Source organism: Mya arenaria, chromosome 5 (genome assembly GCF_026914265.1).
Source record: "Mya arenaria isolate MELC-2E11 chromosome 5, ASM2691426v1".
In the NCBI taxonomy this organism is placed as follows: domain Eukaryota; kingdom Metazoa; phylum Mollusca; class Bivalvia; order Myida; family Myidae; genus Mya; species Mya arenaria.
In genome coordinates, this window is record NC_069126.1 from 41,021,910 (window position 1) to 41,042,323 (window position 20,414).

At 33.5% G+C, this 20,414-nt stretch overlaps 1 protein-coding gene across 1 annotated transcript; it reads right to left on the reverse strand.

Moving 5' to 3' along the window:
- Positions 1–303: 303 nt before the first annotated feature.
- On the reverse strand, positions 304–12,294 carry LOC128236065 (tyrosine-protein phosphatase non-receptor type substrate 1-like). The gene is made up of 10 exons (XM_052950885.1): positions 12,262–12,294; positions 5,647–5,964; positions 5,251–5,556; positions 4,844–5,146; positions 4,318–4,635; positions 3,648–3,767; positions 3,114–3,165; positions 2,839–2,855; positions 1,697–1,794; positions 304–1,354 (listed from the first exon to the last, which is right to left on the reverse strand). Exons 2-10 carry the CDS (start codon positions 5,822–5,824, stop codon positions 1,172–1,174), a joined length of 1,575 nt encoding a protein of 524 aa, XP_052806845.1. The 5' UTR covers positions 5,825–5,964; positions 12,262–12,294; the 3' UTR covers positions 304–1,171.
- Positions 12,295–20,414: the final 8,120 nt, after the last annotated feature.

Sequence of the window (20,414 nt, forward strand, 5' to 3'; positions counted from 1 at the left end):
ATTAGTATTTTGAAAGGCCTAAATGTGGATTTCTACATTTAATATTTTGGTTTTGAAAATAACGTTCATATATTAGGTTGATCCAAATATAGGAAAGTAATCTATGATATATCGAGAGAACCATAGAGTAATGTTTTTAGCGTGTCTGCTTCTCGTCCATGCTATTTGCTAATAGAGATTGTTGCTTTGAATCCATGTCATAATTAAAAGTGTGCCTTTTACAAAGCAAATATATAAAATGCTTGATAAAACAACGTGCGATTCATGCAATTAAGATTTATTTGTTGACCATCTTAGGTGAATTTAAAAGAGCGAAAATGAATTGGCCACCATTATCAATATATAAATCACAATGTGATCGCTGGTAAAAGAGGCGGCCACCGTTAAAAAGTAACACTATAATTTGTTTTAGATGCAGTATTTTTGAGGCCAAGAGCACTTTTAACTTTTCCCGTCATGACATGATTTCGTAAGTGTATACGCATGCTTTCAGATTACAACATTCAAAATGCATGTTTTCTAAATTCCTTTTAAAACCATTACACGACTTGTAGATCATTGCAGTCGGGCATTTCTTCATTTATAGCGTTCAGTTAGGCCAATCAAACTACCTTTTTATCCAGATAAAATTGTTTAATAATACCTTTTTAATGAGACTGGAAAAAAGTTTTTAGCTCCTTATTCAGTTAAAACCAAATGTATGTAATTGCTAGAGTATTTCAAAAATATGAAATCCGCTAGGCAGCCATGCCGCTTATTTCTTGTACATATGAAAGTTTCCATTTATAGAGACATACTGGGTAGCTAAAGCAGACTGTTTTTAGTAACAAAACAATGAACTAATACAACAAGCACAGCGCAAGCGATTAATGTGTAGGCTATTCAAATCACTTAATAGTAAAAATTAATGACTTTATAGTATGTAAATATATTATAAAGTAAGAGTTTTTCACTAGTCTCTAATAACATTCAGGAAACAATACTTATGCTTAATTTTAATAGTCCTAATAGTGGTTTTAGTTATGTTGTCCTTGGTTTAAGCAATATTTATTTTAATATAGAATACAAAAGAAGACGTATACATATCAAACATAATAATTGTGAATACATTATAAAAACAATACAATAAGGCGGTATATTTTGTCTTCATCTTTTGGTCTTTGATCTAGCATCACGCTGATGCATTGTGGGACACAAGATCTTCTAAAGCAGGTTTCTGTGTTGAACAGAACTCAATGTCAGCATACTCCGTCGGCGTATTTGTTCTCCTTGCCAGAACTTTGACGTTTGCTTCCTGTAGGTACGTGATGTCCAACTCGGCGTACGCTAGGCCGTCGTCATCACGTGGTTGCTGCTAAATATAGCATTGTACTACGTTTCCAAATGGCCTATTTACTGAGTATAAGTATTATCGAAAACATTGGAAACAATTGTTATATTTCTAAACTTGAATGGCATCATATTTGGTAAAATATCATGTGTTGTAATTATCTTTGATTGCATGCATGTTCATTATGCATATTAGTCTTACTGTTTTCTATTAAGATATATTCCATACACTGACATTGAAACGTAATGTAGTTGGCTATCCTGCATGTCTTACTTTTTCTTGTCAGGCTTCAAATTACTTTGAGTATGATATTTGCATCACATTAAATATCTCGAAGAATACCTCGCAAGGTAAAGGGTGACTCACCTGCATTTCAATGCTCTGTGATGCCGCCTGCCTCTGCACGACTGCGTACTGGACTCCTTCCGTTTCCATGTGTAGCAAACCATTGTCCGACGCCGTGTCTGTTATTTTAAAACATCATTAATTGCATTTATTAATAAATGCTTATTGGGGTGGTAATAGCTATATACCAATAGCTAGTATGTCAAGAATGAGAACGAAGAGTATAAAACAGATTATAATTTCCTATGACCGTCATTGCAAATGTATTCGACTTTTATAACTATTTATCAATATTAGACAATAAGTAAACTTTTTAATTTTTTGCATAACACCTACAATTCGTATACAAGTGACATCGAAAGAGTAATATTTCACAAATGTATTCCTTTTCATTTTTTCATTGTTGTTTGGGAAAACAAAAACATCATTTGTATATTGTATTAAATAAAATACAATTTGCAGCTGCGTATATAAAGATATTTAAATTACATTAACATGTATGTTTTTTTTATTTTAATGAGTTCATGAAATTCGTTTGGAAATGTTTCGTAATAAATTATGACATGTTGATTATATCAATTTCGAAGTTTCAGGATTGTGATTATTTGTACCCTTGTAAAGTATCTTACAGGAAAAATAAATACTACACTTTGAATAACTCTTGTTTAACAAAGATACATAATAATAATATATATTGCTTCCCTTTGAATTCACTTTGTTAAACAAGAAATATATCGGCTTTAGTGTTTTCCATAAATTTTCAGCCAATCAAAGTCATGATATGTTTAGTTTCCTATCATTGAAAAATCGTTACCTATTGCTGAAGATGATTCATCATGATTAAGTAAATTGCTATAACTGCGCATGCGCATATAGAAAAGCCTTCTGTTTGCATATGCATAGGCGCAATTTCAATGTCAACATTATCGCATTTTTCCGCTGACAGGACTGTTTGACAGTCACACGGCTTAATTTTAAAGCTGATGCATTTTGGGAGGGGAAAACACTAAGTCGGTTCACTCCGCTATGTTCCGTTAGGATTCTTATTAAAAAAGAAATTACATAATAAACTTTAACATATACTAGGCACATGATGGGATTTTCAAAGGCCATGAAAACGGATTCACACATATAAGTTAGTCACCTAAAAGATAGAAACTTACCGCTGTGATTTTCAACACTGAAATCAGAACAAGTATGTCTTTACTTATATGAGAAAAAGTACTTATACACGTATTACTTGTTTAAGCCCAAGCATCGTCAGATCTTTTATCGGATAAACTGTCATGAGTTAATTGCACAATATATTAACAAATAAAAATATATCTTAGATTACAACTTTTAGCAGATATGTCAATTTTCAAATCTCTTATTTAAAGTTACAATTATTACATACAAATTTTGAATCACTAATTTTAAATTTACAATTGATACATACATTTCTATGGTGTTGACTGCGTTGTCCTTTCGTCGTTTAAGAAATATACACCCTATATAAAATATATTTATTGATTTAAAGAATATAACCAAATCTAGCTCTAGTTGTGTTGTCAAACTTAAACGAATCAGAAAACTGAAAAAGTGTCATACGGATCGTTCTTATTGTTCTAACTCTAACGACCATTAGTCAATGCAGCAGTCTAAAGAGATCGTTTACTCCAGTGAACCCTTATTATGTATCGTAGCTTTCAATGTTTGATTAATGGCTTGTTCTCATGTCAAAGTATTGTTTCATTAATCATTGTCCACTATGTACTTCAATACCCGAATGCATTGTGTGTTAATGGAAAATCGCTCAATAATTATCAAGGCTAAAAAACTCATCTCATATTCATAACAAATTTGGGTTTGGGCGATGATTCAATCAGGAAAAATATTTATAGTTTATAGTTTTGCTCACGATTGAATCAGAGGTTTGATTTATCATCATGTATTGAAGTGAGAGTATTAAGGAAAATTACTCCATTCTTACTTCCGATTACAAACAAGATGCAGAGTCCACAGAAAACGGCAGTTGCAATAAGTATATTCTTCACTGGGGATCGGAATGTTGAAAACAATGTCTGAATGCCCTTTTCATGGGAATGACTACCTGCAATATTTTGTTTCCGAATAGATTGCAATGTTATTAAAAGAAATTAATCAAAAACATTTCATGCATTATAAGTTTAATAAATATCTGAATAGTTGATTACCAACCCTGTGTCACTGAGCTTAAAACTGTCAATGACTTTTTCTCCGAGTTTATTATTTTGCAAAAAAATATCCTTTCACCGTCGCCGGCATTATTTAATGTTAACAGGCATTCGTCTGTTTTGTTACAAGTCTTTATAACAGTGCTTTCTCCATCTTTCCACCAAAGCGTATATTGCCCGTTTGCATTGCACTCATCCAACACAGTACATTTTCAGTTAAATGATTAAAAGAGTAAATAATAGTTTTTATACGTTTTGTGATATTTGCGACTTACTGTTTGGTAAATTGGTAAAACACTGTGTCTATAACATAGTACAATATAATAATACATTCCGCATAATGGATCTTTCGGCAAATCAAAGGCATTATTAGTATGGAGATAGTAATCTCGGATTGATAAATAATGTGGACGTAAGTCGACAACATCAATAAAATCGAGTACGTACCTGAAAATGATACGGTATAATTTTGAGTCAAATGGGCTGAGAAATGATCGCATCTTGTGGAACATGTAATGGTTCCCCCAGCCATGCCTTTAGTCACTATGTAAATCGCATTGGAAACAAAACGGTAACTCCCATGTTCAACAATAGTCTCATTACTTAATGCAGTATATTGTAAATCATTCCTGTTGCTTGACCAAACAATTGCGCAAGGTGGATTTGATTCATTCGTTTCACAAGAAAGGTTTATAAAACAGATATCACTTTCGTTGTATTTTTGTTGTATTGTTTTGACGGACATTGAAATGTTCGACGGCGGATCTGAAAACAGAACACGACAAACTCTTATATTACTGTAATTGTTTACAATTTAAAAAATGAAGAAAATAAATTATGTATCCGCCCATGCTACAAACATTTACCACGAGAAGGATAGGTATATCAAGTGTGTTAGTCCTTATCTCAAACTCCTCTTTTTAAACGTCATCGAGTACGCATATTTTATATAAAAAACGCTAGTAAAACTTACATTTGATACTGATGTTTTTGCATATGGAATGATCTGCTATTCCAAAGTCCTCAAAACTTTTCTTGGTGCAACACATTTCTTTTCCATTCCACAATTTGTTAGTCTTAGTCACTTTAGCTGTACTTGTAAATTTATGAGAAGATCCATTAAATAAATCAGTTCGTAGAGCATCAGATAGCAAAACATTGCCAACACGTATATCTATTACCGGTGCTGGGATAGCATTGTGCACTATACAGGTTATTGTCGAGCTTTCACCGTCAAGAAATTCAGGAACTGTAAGAACGGGTGGGCTACCTTTCTCTGGAATTAAAACAAGGATATAACAACATCCCATATTATACACGAAAGAACAGTATAATATCCACATAATTCGAATTTAGCTTATGTATATAATACTTGCTTACCTACGTTACATAGAATGGCGTGTACTTCGGAAGGTGTTTCAATGGCTGCATTTGAAACCTGACACGTCACATTCCGTCTCGACAGTCCGTCCATTTGTTGGTAAATGTTACGGAATATGTAAAACCCTTTCTTCCATTCGCTTTCAGCAAGAACAAATGTTTCCTGTCCCAGTAAAAGTACTGTTTGTACTGGTTCTGTTCCATTTTCAGTCTGACAATATATGTCGGAATCTTTATAAACATATATACATTCTGTTGTATTAAAGTCGGCGGACTTTGGACCGATGATTGGGTAACTCGGTGGCTCTAAAAAGCAACTCATACGCTTTATAACTTTATTATTAAGTGTGAATCAATACATTCATTTACCACGTTGAAATGGACTTCGATATTTACCTTTCACATTTAAAGCTATTAAGCTTGATCTTATTGTTGTGTTTGCTGAACATCCGGCGTAAAAGTAAGATCTGTTGTATTCAATTGAAGCAACCCATTTCAAAAAGAAGGACCCATCCTCCGAATATCTTATAACATTTGGCCCAGTCATTGTTTGAAGTTGTTTGCCGCCTTCCATAATGTATTTCCATTCTATGTCACATTCCCAAGGGTAGAAGGGTGTCGCTTTCAGTGTAACCTCCCTGTTCACAAACGCTGGCCCTACCACTGATAATGTTCCGTACAGGTTTCTGGCTTCGCAGATATACCGGAACAGAGCTAAACATGTAGTAAACAAAAAAGTGAAAAATGTAATCGAGTACACACGTCATGCTAAAACAGTATTTTACTCGTAAACTAAAATCATATATCCATAAGATAAATTTGAGTGGCGATCAGTTTTAGTTGCAACTGAATCCATAAGAGCTATACCGAAAAACTGTACGATTTTTATTATTCATTCTGATTTTGCTACATTTTGTATCTTAAAGACGACATGGCATTGAAAACAGTTTTGACATACATTTATAAACGCAGACGGTAGGAACGCTACCGCACTTATATTTAGTATCTAAAATTTATTCCCATTGGTTTGATTTTTGCCCTCTTTTAGAACATGTTTTGTATTCTGTCAATGATTGAGTGATCGTCGGAGGTAGCAAACTGAGAGAGTCCTTCTTAGCAATTCAGATTGTACGGAATATATTCTAGCTGTCTTAGAATGCAACGTCTTCTCTGCATCCAGGGGACCAAATTATGACTTCATATATATTATAAAACTTGAAGTGTATGCAATTAGTTGTGGTACTTATTAAACGCCGATAGGCTATTGCATTCCCTTGTAATGATTTTGATAATCTCATTAGTATGACCTTAATCCTTAAACCGTCGGTAGTGTCAACAATATTTTGGCCCTTATTTAGAATAAAAAATCTTACATTGTTCATGCTTGCAAACGTTGATGACTTTATTGAAAGATTCGAAGCAGCTCAAACATCAGTAGCAGTAGAAGTAGCAATAAATTAAGTCGATGTAGTATTAACACTTACTGAAGTTTAACATATAAAACAAAAATTATCTAAATGTATCTTATGAACCGGTTAAGCGCACGGCAAATTGAACACCCCTTATTATGGTAGCATTGCTGGTGCAACAAATAATATTTATCCTGATGAATATGACTGCTGCACTTTGGTTGAATTTGTTGAACGATTCTTTCCAATGGATACTAGTAATCACAATTTATAAAAAAGAGACAGACCGTCCCTCATTTCTTCTTTGAGGGAAAATAAGTATTGTTCGCCCTTTCGGTTTACAATTGAAACTGAAGCGCCGGAAACTCGTTCCTTTCATAGTTTTATACAGAAATAAATCTTACTTTTATATTTATTAAACAAGTTCCCATTCGCAGACAGTCGACACAATTAGTGTATTCTTAAAGTAGTCACTGTACGGATTTAAAACAGAAACGATACCAATTGTCAAGTTCAAACCACATTAAAAATGATGATTTAATATTTATGCTGAATTGATATTTATACGAAGAGTTTGGAAAACTATGGAAATTTGAATATCTGCTAGTGCTCAATCAATCTTAATTCCAAGTCTGAAACGTGAAAAACGTATAAAATACATGCTCGAACTTTGTTTTAAATTTAAAAAAGCGTATACTCATACATATATAAATGGACAGAAAGAGTTTTCGAAACATTATAATATACTCGACAAAAATTCATGCGAGTAGGTATAAAATGGTATAAAGTTTCGAATGTATTGAACAAACGTTTTCATGTCATACATAATATGAAATAATAATGTTATTATAATTGCTAAAATATGAAAGATATTGAGTATCAATGAATGGCTAAGTGATCAAGCTTAATAGCTTATAAGTATTGATCAAAATGATAAGATAAATAAAATGTCAACGCCGTTTTAAGTCATGAAATAAAGAAATATCTCTTTTTCACGCAAATGGACATCTCAGTATGAGCAATTTACGCCAGATACGTGGTTTTGTTGTAGTTCTTGAACAAAAAATGTACATGAAGCTAATAATGGTATTAAGCGGTAAACGAGTCATTGATGAATGTGACACAAAGGAACTCTGCTTTAGCATACAGTGTGAACAAAGCATTTTTGCACTTTCGTGTTTTGGCATTTCGAAAGAAGTAGTAGAAGATACTGTTGTAGAAGTAGCATTAGCAGCAATAGTAGGGGCAGTACCTGCACCAGCAGCACAGAGCTCAGTAGCAGAGGAAATAGCAGTAAAATAAATCGCTGTAGTAATAACACTAACTGAAATTAAACATCTAAAACATAACCGAGCAATTGTCATGTAACTTACGTACTAGTTAATCTCACGGCAAATTGAACACCCTTTAATATCCATTGGTGTTGCATTGCTCACGCTCCAAATATTATTTATATGGATGAATACTTTGGTTATTATTGTTTTGTTACAATGGATTATCACAATTTCAGAAAATTAAGACAGACAGACAGAATGAGAGTTACTCTTAATTATTTGGGAAGATAAATAGAGATCGCCCTTTCGGTCCACAATCATTTAACTGAAGCACCGGAAACTCAGTCCTTTCATAGTTTCTATGTAGCAATAAGTTTATTATTAATGTTTATAATAAGTTTTTTTTGAAAACTGTGGGAATTTAAATGTTTGTCAGCACTCAATCATTCTCAATTCCGAGTCTGAACCATGAAAAGGTATAAAATACATGTTAGATGCTTGAATTCAATAAACAAAACGTATACTTATACACACACACACACACATATATATATATGGAAAGAAAGATGTGCATAACATTCAAATATATATAAATAATACTTAGTTACTCTTTTTTTCCCATATAGTCAGCAACTACACTCTGAAAATAACCTTAACAATAATAGTTTGGCTCTGCGAAGAGGGACAGTTTTTAGACATATTCGCAAACATGTGAACGAAACATAAATCCCCTTCGGCTTAAAATTAACACCGTCCGTCATTATGTCTTAGTCATGCAGAGACACAGTTGCCATTGCCACCAAAAGAGAAAAGTGGAATTCCACTTGTATCATACAGCACGAACTCAACCTATGTCAATCAGTGGTCATAAATGGCTTACATGGCCAACATTATACCAACGATTGCATTGCGAAACACACAGACACACGAAACGACGTTATCGTAGTTATTCGATAAAAGGTACTGCAACCACAAAACAATTATTAAAACTAAGTACTAGCGTCCCGCGAGTGAGGCATTTCAATAATATTTGTAATGGGAGAGGTGACTGATTTGCACCCTGTTGTAAATTATCAATACGTTAGTTATCAACAGTTAAGCTCCGCCTACATGTAATCGCTTCGACATAGAAGTTGTTGTATAGACGAAAACAAAAGAAACTCTTTCAAAAATATTTGGAATAGCGGTTTTGCTTCTTTTCCCCATTTCGGTTCAGATCATTCTCTTACATGGCAATATATTGGCCTGCATATGGTTGGCTTACTATATATGCTAATTAAAAATATGATGCTCAACCTTGATTTTTGTTTTTACATGCATTGTACTTTGAAGCTTTTCTTAACATCGCCGGTCATTGTCCGCTTATATCAAGCACTAACATTGTTTCAAGTGTCATTATATTATATGGTTACAAATACTATTGTACATACTATGAAACAATGGCGATCTTCGGACCATTACTTTTTTATTAAAGTGACACTCTTATTCAAAATCAATACATACACATGTATAACATACATACATTTTGAGTGATAAATCTTCAATTACTTACTAAACAATGCATTTATGAAAAATACTTATTACTGATAACAATATTGTAATCGCGTATTTGAAAACTTCAAACGCAAATATATTAAAGGATTGATGAGTGTTAAACGATTAAATGTGATGTACACCTCCTCATAAAGGTAGAAATACCGTGTTGACTGCACATTTCTTTCAAATTAAACTCGGAATCCTTCATAAGAACCATTGTTTTCGACATTTATTTATCCTTGATGGTATATTAAAATAATTGTATTAATTGTGGTAAATCTTTTTTGGGAGTAAGAGTGCATCTTTTCTATTGATCTAAAATAAAGTCGATTTCATCATTGTTTACAGTGCTCATATCCATCCTACTTTGTGTTATTGTCTGCATGAATAATTAGAAACGGGTTTTGTAAATACCTTTTTCAATATGTAACCATTTTAAGATCTATATGCTTTATTCCAAGGTTTGCATTGTTATGTTTGTTATGTTAAGTATGTTAGCTTTCATGTCGGGAAATAGCTCATTGAGCTTATGTTTCCTGTTATTTTAAATCCGACTTTAACTTAAGATTTTTGTATCTCTTTTATCTTGTATGTAGGCTTAATCATAATAATTTCAACTTTCGCGGATGTTTAAAGGCCCGCATACTGCTTCTCATCCAATCAACATTTGTTGGGTCTGATCTTGCTTCAGCCAATGAGGTTTTATTATAAGCCAATTAAATGAAATACTCTTACTCCGCCGGTTCTGGATCATTAAGATTTACCTTCATGTCATATAACTATGAATGATATAACACTGAAACGAAAGCGAAAAAAAACACTAAATTAAATGATTAAATAAAAAAACTCGCCTTCGCCATGTCCTGTTTTTAAACAAATTGGAAGAGTAATAGTGTTATTTGTATTTAGAACGCTCTTTTTTAACTTATTTCTGCCTTAATCCGGAGGGAAACAAAAACCTTCGGCCTGACGTCGTTTCAGAAATTTACAATTTTCGACAACAAATTATTGCGTTTAAATGTATGTTATAGTATATCAATTTCTGCAATTGTTGAGGAAAATGATTTGTGTGGTTTCCAATACAGCCGTAGGCCAGATATTGTCTACATGTTTTCATAAAGTTTGTTTGTAGTCCTAGCTCACAAAACACTTTCGATTTCTTACAAATTTAGGCTAGACAACGTTCTTATTGAGTTTCCTGGAGCTCGCAACGGCAACAATATATCTTCATAGCAAAATACGAAGAACATAAGCACTAGTACACTTTATTTCGTGCACAGGTGTGCTAAAATGACCAGTTACACACAACATCATGTACATCAACATCACATTCATGTTCTGTTATATTGGATAAGGTAAACGAATCAAATCCTTACAAAATAATCAACTATATGCACACAATACAACAATCACATATACCATAGTTTCAGTGTTTCACTAATACCAATTTAGTGCTTATAAATAAATGTTCAGCGATTCACATCAAACACATGAACTACCTTTTGGAATGGGGTTAACCCGGTCTACAAGATCTCAACATCAAAGACAGTCCCAACATTGCACAGTTAAACCTTTAGGCCTATTTAGAGTCTACAACAACTTATTAACAAATAAACAACACAACAACATATATACCTATTACAAACTTATAGTACTTAACAGCCAGATACAAACAATCTCACTGAATGAATATAAACACAGACAGAGTAACAGTAACAGTGGCAACTTCTCCAAGGAGACAAGACACCAATGGCAATGCAATATTAGTACAAACGTAACCAAAAGCATTGAGGATTTGTGTCTATATTTGTGCGTCCTGAGTATATGAAGCATTCTCGGTAAACAATATAGATATGGTTTACATTAACATATTATTGGATTGAAAGCTAAAGAATAAATGATACGCAGCATTTTGGAAATAGCGAATGATTAACAAACGATAACAATGCATTTCTAAGTTGCTGTCTAATATAAAATGCACAATTGTCAATGTATTACAAGAAAGAAGTACATAAAAGAAATCACACTTAAGAACAATATCAATACATGACAGTGTTGTCCCTTTGTCGTTTAAGAAATATACATCCTATAAAAGATTTATATATATTATATATACCAAATCTAGATCTCAATAGCTGTTTTGAGGAGTGTACGTATCTTATTGTATTTTGCAACTAGATACGTTGTAATACGGTGCATAACATAAAATTGAACAACAAATAAAGCAGAACAATTAAAAAGGTATCATAAATTTTTTAACTTAATGATTTTTCACACAACACGTGTTTATTTCTAACCGTGTACTCCAGTCGACCCTTTCAAAACTTCCCATTTTGCGTATTGTACAGAAAAGTGCTTTTTACTTAATTCAGTATCTATATCATTTTGACATTAGAACCACTTACAATATTAGATACAATGGTGAAATATGTGCATCTTATATTTTTGGTTCAAGATTAATATTATGTTTTGAATGCATTGTGTTTAAATGGTAAATCGCTGAATAAATATATGGCATAAAAAACATATTCCTATGAAACAGAGTGCTTAACTTTGGAAAAAATCATGGACGTATAGGTCCGTGACAAAATTAATGAAATATCTGAACAGTTAGATATCCGGATGTTTAAGGCGTTTAAATTTGGTCGACGATGCTATCAGGAAAATGATATATTTATAGTTTTGCACTCAATTTACAGCCATTGAATGAAAGGTAAGAACTATCATTATCATACCTCAGATGAATGAAAGAATAGTTAATTTGATGAGAGTATAATATGCAAAATCCTTACCTCCGATTACAAACAAGATGCAGAATCCACAGAAAACGGCTGCTCCGATAAGTACATTGTTGTCTGGAAATCTATATGTTGAAACAATGTCTGAATGTCCTTTTCATAGAATTGACTGCCTGCAATTGTTTGTTTCCAATAAAATTGCAATATCATTGAAAGAAGCTAATTAAAGACATTTCATGCTTTATAAGTTTTATAAATATATGAATAGTTGATTACCAACCCTTTGTCACTGAACTTAAAACTTCAATGACACTTTCTCTGAGGTTTCTTTTAGCAAAAAAGTATCCTTTCACCGTCGCCGGCATGATTTAATGTTAACAGGCATTCGTCTGTTTTGTTACAAGTCTTTATAACAGTGCTTTCTCCGTCTTCCCACCAAAGAGTATATTGTTCATCCAACACAGTACATTTTACGACCACTGTTGTATCCGGAGATAAATCAAAGGGTGACGTCGTGTTCAAGTACAAGGTCGGATCACCTGAAATGAAGTGTAGGCATTGTAAATATCAGAACAAAATTAAATCTGTTAAATGATTAAAAGAGAAAATAATATTTTTTATACGTTTTGTGATATTTGCGACTTACTGTTTGGTAAATTGGTAAAACACTGTGTCTATAACATAGAACAATATAATAATACATTCCGCATAATGGATCTTTCGGCAAATCAAAGGCATTATTAGTATGGAGATAGTAATCTCGGATTGATAAATAGTGTGGACGTACGTCGACAACATCAATAAAATCGAGTACGTACCTGAAAATGATACGGTATAATTTTGAGTCAAATGGGCTGAGAAATGATCGCATCTTGTGGAACATGTAATGGTTCCCCCAGCCATGCCTTTCGTCACTATGTAAATCGCATTGGAAACAAAACGGTAACACCCATGTTCAACAATAGTCTCGTTACTTAATGCAGTATATTGTAAATCCTCCCTGTTGCTTGACCAAACAATTGCGCAAGGTGGATTTGATTCATTCGTTTCACAAGAAAGGTTTATAAAACAGATAACACTTTCGTTGTATTTTTGTTGTATTGTTTTGACGGACATTGAAATGTTCGACGGCGGATCTGAAAACAGAACACGACAAACTCTTATATTACTGTTATTGTTTACAATTTAAAAAATGAAGAAAATAAATTATGTATCCTCCCATGCCAGAAACATTTAACACGAGAAGGATAGGTATATCAAGTGTGTTAGTCTCTATCTCAATCTCTTCTTTTTAATCGTCATCGAGTACGCATATTTTATACATAAACGCTAGTGAAACTTACATTTGATACTGATGTTTTTGCATACGGAATGATCTGCTATTCCAAAGACCTCAAAACTTTTCTTGGTGCAACACATTTCTTTTCCATTCCACAATTTGTTAGTCTTAGTCACTTTAGCTGTACTTGTAATGTATGAGAAGATCCATTAAATAAATCAGTTCGTAGAGCATCAGATAGCAAAACATTGCCGACACGTATATCTTTTACCGGAGCTGGGATAGCATTGTGCACTGTACAGGTTATTGTCGAGCTTTCACCGTCAAGAACTTCAGGAACTGTAAAACGGGTGGGCTACCTTTCTCTGGAATTAAAACAAGGATTAAAACAACATCCCATATTATACACGATGGAACAATATAATACCCACACATTAACGAATCATAGCGTATGTATATGATACTTGCTTACCTACATTACATAGAATGCCGTGTACTTCGTAAGGTGTTTCAATGGCCGCATTTGAAACCTGACATGTCACATTCCGTCGCGACAGTCCAGCCATTTGTTGGTTAATGTTACTGAATATGTAAAACCCTTTCTTCAATTCGCTTTCAGCAAGAGCAAATGAATCCTGTCCCAATAAAAGTGCCACCTGTGCAGGTTCTGTTCCATTTTCAGTCTGACAATATATGTCGGAATCGTTATAAACATATATACATTCTGTTGTATTAAAGTCGGCGGACTTTGGACCGATGATTGGGTAACTCGGTGGCTCTGAAAAGCAACTCATACGCTTTATAACTTTATAATTAAGTGTGAATCAATACATTCATTTTCCACTTTGAAATGGACTTCGATATTTAACTTTCACATTTAAAGCTATTAAGCTTGAGCTTATTGTTGTGTTTGCTGAACATCCGGCGTAAAAGTAAGATCTGTTGTATTCAATTGAAGCAACCCATTTCAAAAAGAAGCACCCATCCTCCGAATATCTTAAAACATTTGGCCCAGTCATTGTTTGAAATTGTGTGCCGCCTTCCATTCTGTATTTCCATTCTAAGTCACACTCCCAAGGGATAACGGTCTCACTTTCAGTGTAACCTCCCTGTTCACAAACGCTTGCCGTACCACTGATAATGTTCCGTACTGGTTCATGGCTTCGCAGATATACCGGAATAGAGCTAAAATATGTAGCAAAAAAAAGTAAACAATAACACACACGTCACGCTCAAGAAGTATTTTACTCGTAAACTCGATAAATTTTAGTGGCGATCAGTTTTAGTTGCAACTGAATCCATAAGAGCTATGCCGAAAAACTGTACGATTATTATTATTCATTCTGATTTTGCTACATTTAGTATCTTGAAGACGATATGGCATTGAAATCAATTTTGACATACATTTATAAACTCAGACGGTAGGAACGCTACAGCACTAATATTTATTATTTAAAAACGGTGTAATTCTCATAAATGATTTCAATTGGTTTGATTTTTACCGTCTTTTAGAACATGTTTTGTATAAACGCCGATAGGCTATTCCATTCCCTTGTAATGATTGTTATAATCTCATCAGTATAACATGTCATTTTTTACAATTTAAGTAATACTTTTAATCCTTGAACCGTCCGTAGTGTCAACAATATTTTGGCCCTTATTTAGAATAAAAAAATCTTACATTGTTCATGCTTGCAAACGTCGATGACTTAATTGAATGATTCGAAGCAGTTCAAACATCAGAAGCAGTAGAAGTAGCAATAAAATAAGTTGATGTAGTAACAACACTTACTAAAGTTTAACATATAAAACAAAAAATATCTAAATGTATCTTACGAACCAGTAAAGCACACGGAAAATTGAACACCCCTTATTATCCAAGGTGGTAGCATTGCTGGTGCAACAAATAGTATTTATCCTGATGAATATGACTGCTGCACTTTGGTTGAATTTGTTGAACAATTATTTCCAATGGATACTAGTAATCACAATTTATAAAAAAGGAGACAGACCGTCCCTCATTTATTCTTTGAGGAAAATAAGTATTGTTCGCCCTTTCGGTTTCAATTGTTTAACTGAGGCGCCGGAAACTCGTTCTTTTCATAGATTTATACAAAAATAAATCTTACTTTATTATTTATTATACAAGTTCCCATTCACAAAAGCAGCCCTATGGGGCCTATCATTGTAACCTTGATATATTGTCTGGCGAACGTTCATCTGGTGTAAGAACGGAAGCACGTGCGGTCCAAGAATCTCGTCTCGATATTTCAGTTATACCTCCCTATAGCATAATTGATCCTCCGTTTCCCGCGACAGTCGGCATAACGGTACAATGCGCTTGACGTTCACGACGACGGCACCACACGCTGGCGTCCGTAAACATTCAGTAGGTAAAAACGCATGTTTGTTGCACAATGTTAGCCGGGCATGTATGTGCCGGTCTTCTAAACCTGGTTGCTTCGCCGAAACACGTGAATTAAGCCGGGTGCATCCGGTTACGAATATTTAGAATGAAACAGGTCGTTTAATTCAAGGTATCGGTCTTCCTAGCCGGAAGTGGTTCTGAGTCGCCTTGACCGCGGCACATCACGAACGGTTCCATGTCACTTAAAACCGTTACCATTAATCGTTGCACGGATAACGTTGAAGCGCCCTGCATTTACACACAAAATGGAGATATCCTAGTTATAAGGTAAAAAGTACTGCATAAACAACTAAAGTTTTTGAAACTATATACTAGCGTCCCGCGAGTGAGCATCATTTCAATATTTGTGTAAAGGGGAAAGTTTATAGAAGTACATTGTTTAACTCGATATTGAATTTATTAATAAAACATTTCACCATTGTACTTGACATTGCATATTTGTGTGGTTTATTTGTTTGCATATATAGAAAGTTGAATGTTTTAACTCGTTGGCTACTATCCTTTGGTAGTAGTCCGTAGTTTTTTATGGTGAATGGGACCCATTGGTGTTCATTAACTTAGGACTAAGTTTAGGAATATGATAATTATGTTAAAAAATAAACATAAAAAACTTGGATTGTGTTGTTTCAATAAAAAGAACTAAATAGAGTTATTAAATCAGCCTTTGACAGATAAATCTATTAGGGGCCTCCACACGTCGTCCTTTGGCGAACTGAAGGCAAAACAAGGGGAGCACCCAAAAATCAGCATTTGCTGGTACGTGGTGATCCATTTGGATATATAATCAAAATCATTTCTCAACTATTAAATATATATGACACTTGGTGAAGGAAACATGCAGTCTGGGTGAATTTTTCCTTCCTCGAAGCCCCGGCGTTGACCCTGAGACGAACCGAGGGTGGTCGTAACCGGCCCGTGTGCCTACCACTCGAACAAAACGGTTTCATTTTGGTGCTGCGAGCAGGGTCAACGTTTAGACGCTATATTGGAAGGAAAATATTATTCATTATATTGAAGTGTAGGAAATACTTAAAAACATTATTGGCTTAGTTTCTCATATCCCTTTTTATATTAGAGACTTATTTTTTAATTCAGCATTCGTGCGATCAAATAAGGTGAAATTTACACAAATTAAAATTCTGTCAAGAAATGTATTTCAAGTTATAGGTGTCAATAATTGATGTTTTTTTTTATTGGATAGGAATCCAACATCTTATTTCTATGCTCACGTTTAAATTCGATAAATATAGTGGGGGTATTTTAAGTAACAGTTTTCTTTATTCTGTTTATAACGCTTGTCGATGATAATGAAACGATGTTGGCCTTTGTTAAACATAATGTTATTAAAATAACTAAATGAGATTTAAAGTTGCCTTATTACATGTTGCCATGATGTGTAAACTACGTTCTGATATGCAATACTTCTGCTATGTTTTATTAAGCAGTGGTCTGTTATTTATTACGTAATAACATAGTACATATTGATCATGTTGTAAACTGTGTTTGATGTACGTGTCGATGTTTTGGTTAATTATCGTGTAGATTGTCATTTCAGGGTTGATGTGATTTAATTTAAAGATATTTTATGTTTTATCGATAGACATGCCAGGGTTGTTTGCTTTGATGTGAGTTTATGTGTTATCGATAGTCATGCCAGAGCTGTTTGCTTTGATGTGAGTCTTTGTGTTATAGATCGTCATGCCAGAGCTGCTTGCTTTGATGTGAGTTTATGTGTGATCGATAGTCATGCCAGGGCTGTTTGCTTTGATGTGAGTTTATGTGTTATCGATAGTCATGCCAGAGCTGTTAGCTTTAATGTGATATCAGTTTGATGTGATTTTATGTGTTCTCGATAGTCATGTCAGAGTTGTATGCTTTGATATGATGTTAAGTGTAATCGATATTTGTGTCAGAGCTGTTCGCTTTGCTGTGAGCTTAAGTGATATTAATAATCATGTCAGGTCAGTTTGCTTTGATGAGATTTCCATTTTGAGATTATTTAGACTGAGATATTCAACTTTTTGGGTCATTGTGTAACACTGTTATTTAATTGAATAATTTTCAGATAAATTTATACTGTGGCATTTGTTAAGTGTTTCAGGGATTTGCATTTTAATTTCTGGAGATTATATTTGTCTGTTGTTGTCCACTTTGAGATAGTTGGCTCTTCAGTAATGAAAGTAAATATGTGAAATTAAATTTTGCCAACTATGTATATAAATGTTTCCAAATAAGATCATCATGTTTGGTGTAATGACATAATTACAATGTACATTTTACAAAATTTTGCCATATTGTAGTTGATCAATAACATTCTGCGTTATTGATATCTGTTTATACTCCTTTGGGAGGTTATCAGTAGTGACTTAATAATGATTGTCAATTTATGAGTGAATTCCTTCTTTTTGCTGTTGTCTCCTGTCATATGTTTTATAGATACTAATTTGTGGTTGATTATAAACATAGTTCCCATTTGTAAGTTATAATCACATATAAACATCAACTCTGGATTTAAATAGTACATTTACATTACTTTAAGGCATAATAAACGAAATGGGAAACATGCTTATTAATTTTCCAAATAAGCTTAGTTTTCCAAAATTATGTTATTTGTATTTAAAAAAATCAAACTGAAGCCTAATTTACATTTACTAAATATGTTGCCTTACTGTTTCATTTTACTTTCTACATTATGTAATCTGTGATTTATATGTCATATAACATGACCCATGATTGGAATAAAATTTATGTTATCTTACCTTATCTTATCTTTGTTGTTGTGTATTGGCATGTCCTAAATATTGTATAACAGTATTACAGATATATATATATGTATGCCTATCGGACTATGAATTGAGTTATTATCACATGCTCATGTCGAGACGTCCAATATATACATGGTGATGTGAGGGATTGGTTAACTATAATTTTATTTCATTGACAACTATGCTGTTTCAATGTACGACAATCGTTATATGTGACCTTATTGTTACAAATTATGAATAGAGTATGTTACTAAAAGTTCAACCTGAAATTCCATTGTATTAAACTGACAGTGCTGGTTCATGGGTTGATCTGTGTGTGACTTCAAAGGAAGATGCACAAAGTTCCTCCAAAGAACTTCGCTATAGTTTGTTTTCTGAGATAAATATAATGGACAATTTAAAAGTGTATACTTAGATAATGAGTTGTGAACTGTAAATCTGCAATTCTTAGTTGATTAAGTTGAGATGTATTATGGCCATATAAAAATGTATGTTATAAGTTATTAGTTTTGTTTATAAATTTGTTAGGTTTATATCACAAGTTGTTGAAGGAAAAAAATGTTTATGAATAAACGTTTCGAGTAAGGGAGGGGGAATGTAAAGGGGAGCAAATCTTACTAGTTCGTTAATTAGAACATTAGTGTTATATTTATACATAAGTCAAGGTCATTGGCTTCATAATTTAATTCATCAAATAAATCACGTCTAAGGTAATTATTGTTCTTTGTATGCACATACAAGTTAAGGTATTATCTTAATTCTTAAGTTTATAGAAGTACATTGTTTAACTCGATATTGAATTTATTAATTAAACCTTTCAAAATGTACTTGACCATTGTACTAGACATAACATATTTGTGTGGTTTATTTGTTTGCATATATATAGAGTTGAATATTTCAACTTTCAACTCTTTGGCTACTATCCTTCGGTAATAGTCCCTAGGTTTTTTTTGGTGAATAGGACCCATTGGCGTTCACCAACTTAGAACTTAGTTTAGGAATATGATTATTATGTTATAACATAAATATCAAACACTTGGAGTGTGTTGTTTCAATAAAGAGAACTAAATAGAGTTATTAAATCAGTCTTTGACAGATACATTTATTAGGGGCCTCCACACGTCGAACTGAAGGCAAAATAGGGGGAGCACGCAAAAAGCAGCCTTCGCTGGTACGTGGTGATCCATTTGGATATATAATCAAAATCATTTCTCAACTATCAAATATATATGAAACTTGGTGAAGGTAGCATGCAGTCTTAGTGATTTTTTTTCGGCGTTGACCCTGAGTCGAAACGAGGGTGGTCGTAACCGGCCCATGTGCCTACCACTCGAACAAAACGGTTATATTTGTAATGGGAGAGGTAATTGATTTGCACCCTGTTGTTAAGTAAAACTTTTAATAGCTAGCTTGTGGTATGACTTAATAGTGCTGTAAATTATCAATACGTTAGTTGTAAACAGTTAAGCTCCGCCTACATGTAACTGCTCCGACAAGCTATTGTATAGATTAAAACATTGGAAACACTATCAAACAATGTGCAAGTAGATTGTATAGCGGTTTGAATTGTTCTCCCCATTTTGGTGCAAATCATTCTCTAACATGGCAATATTTTGTCCTGTCCATGGTTAGTTTTCTGTATATGCACTGCCCAACTGTAATTTTTGTTTTGACGTGCATTGTAAGCTTTTCATAACATCGCCGGTCATTGTCTGTTTACATCCAGCGATAATTA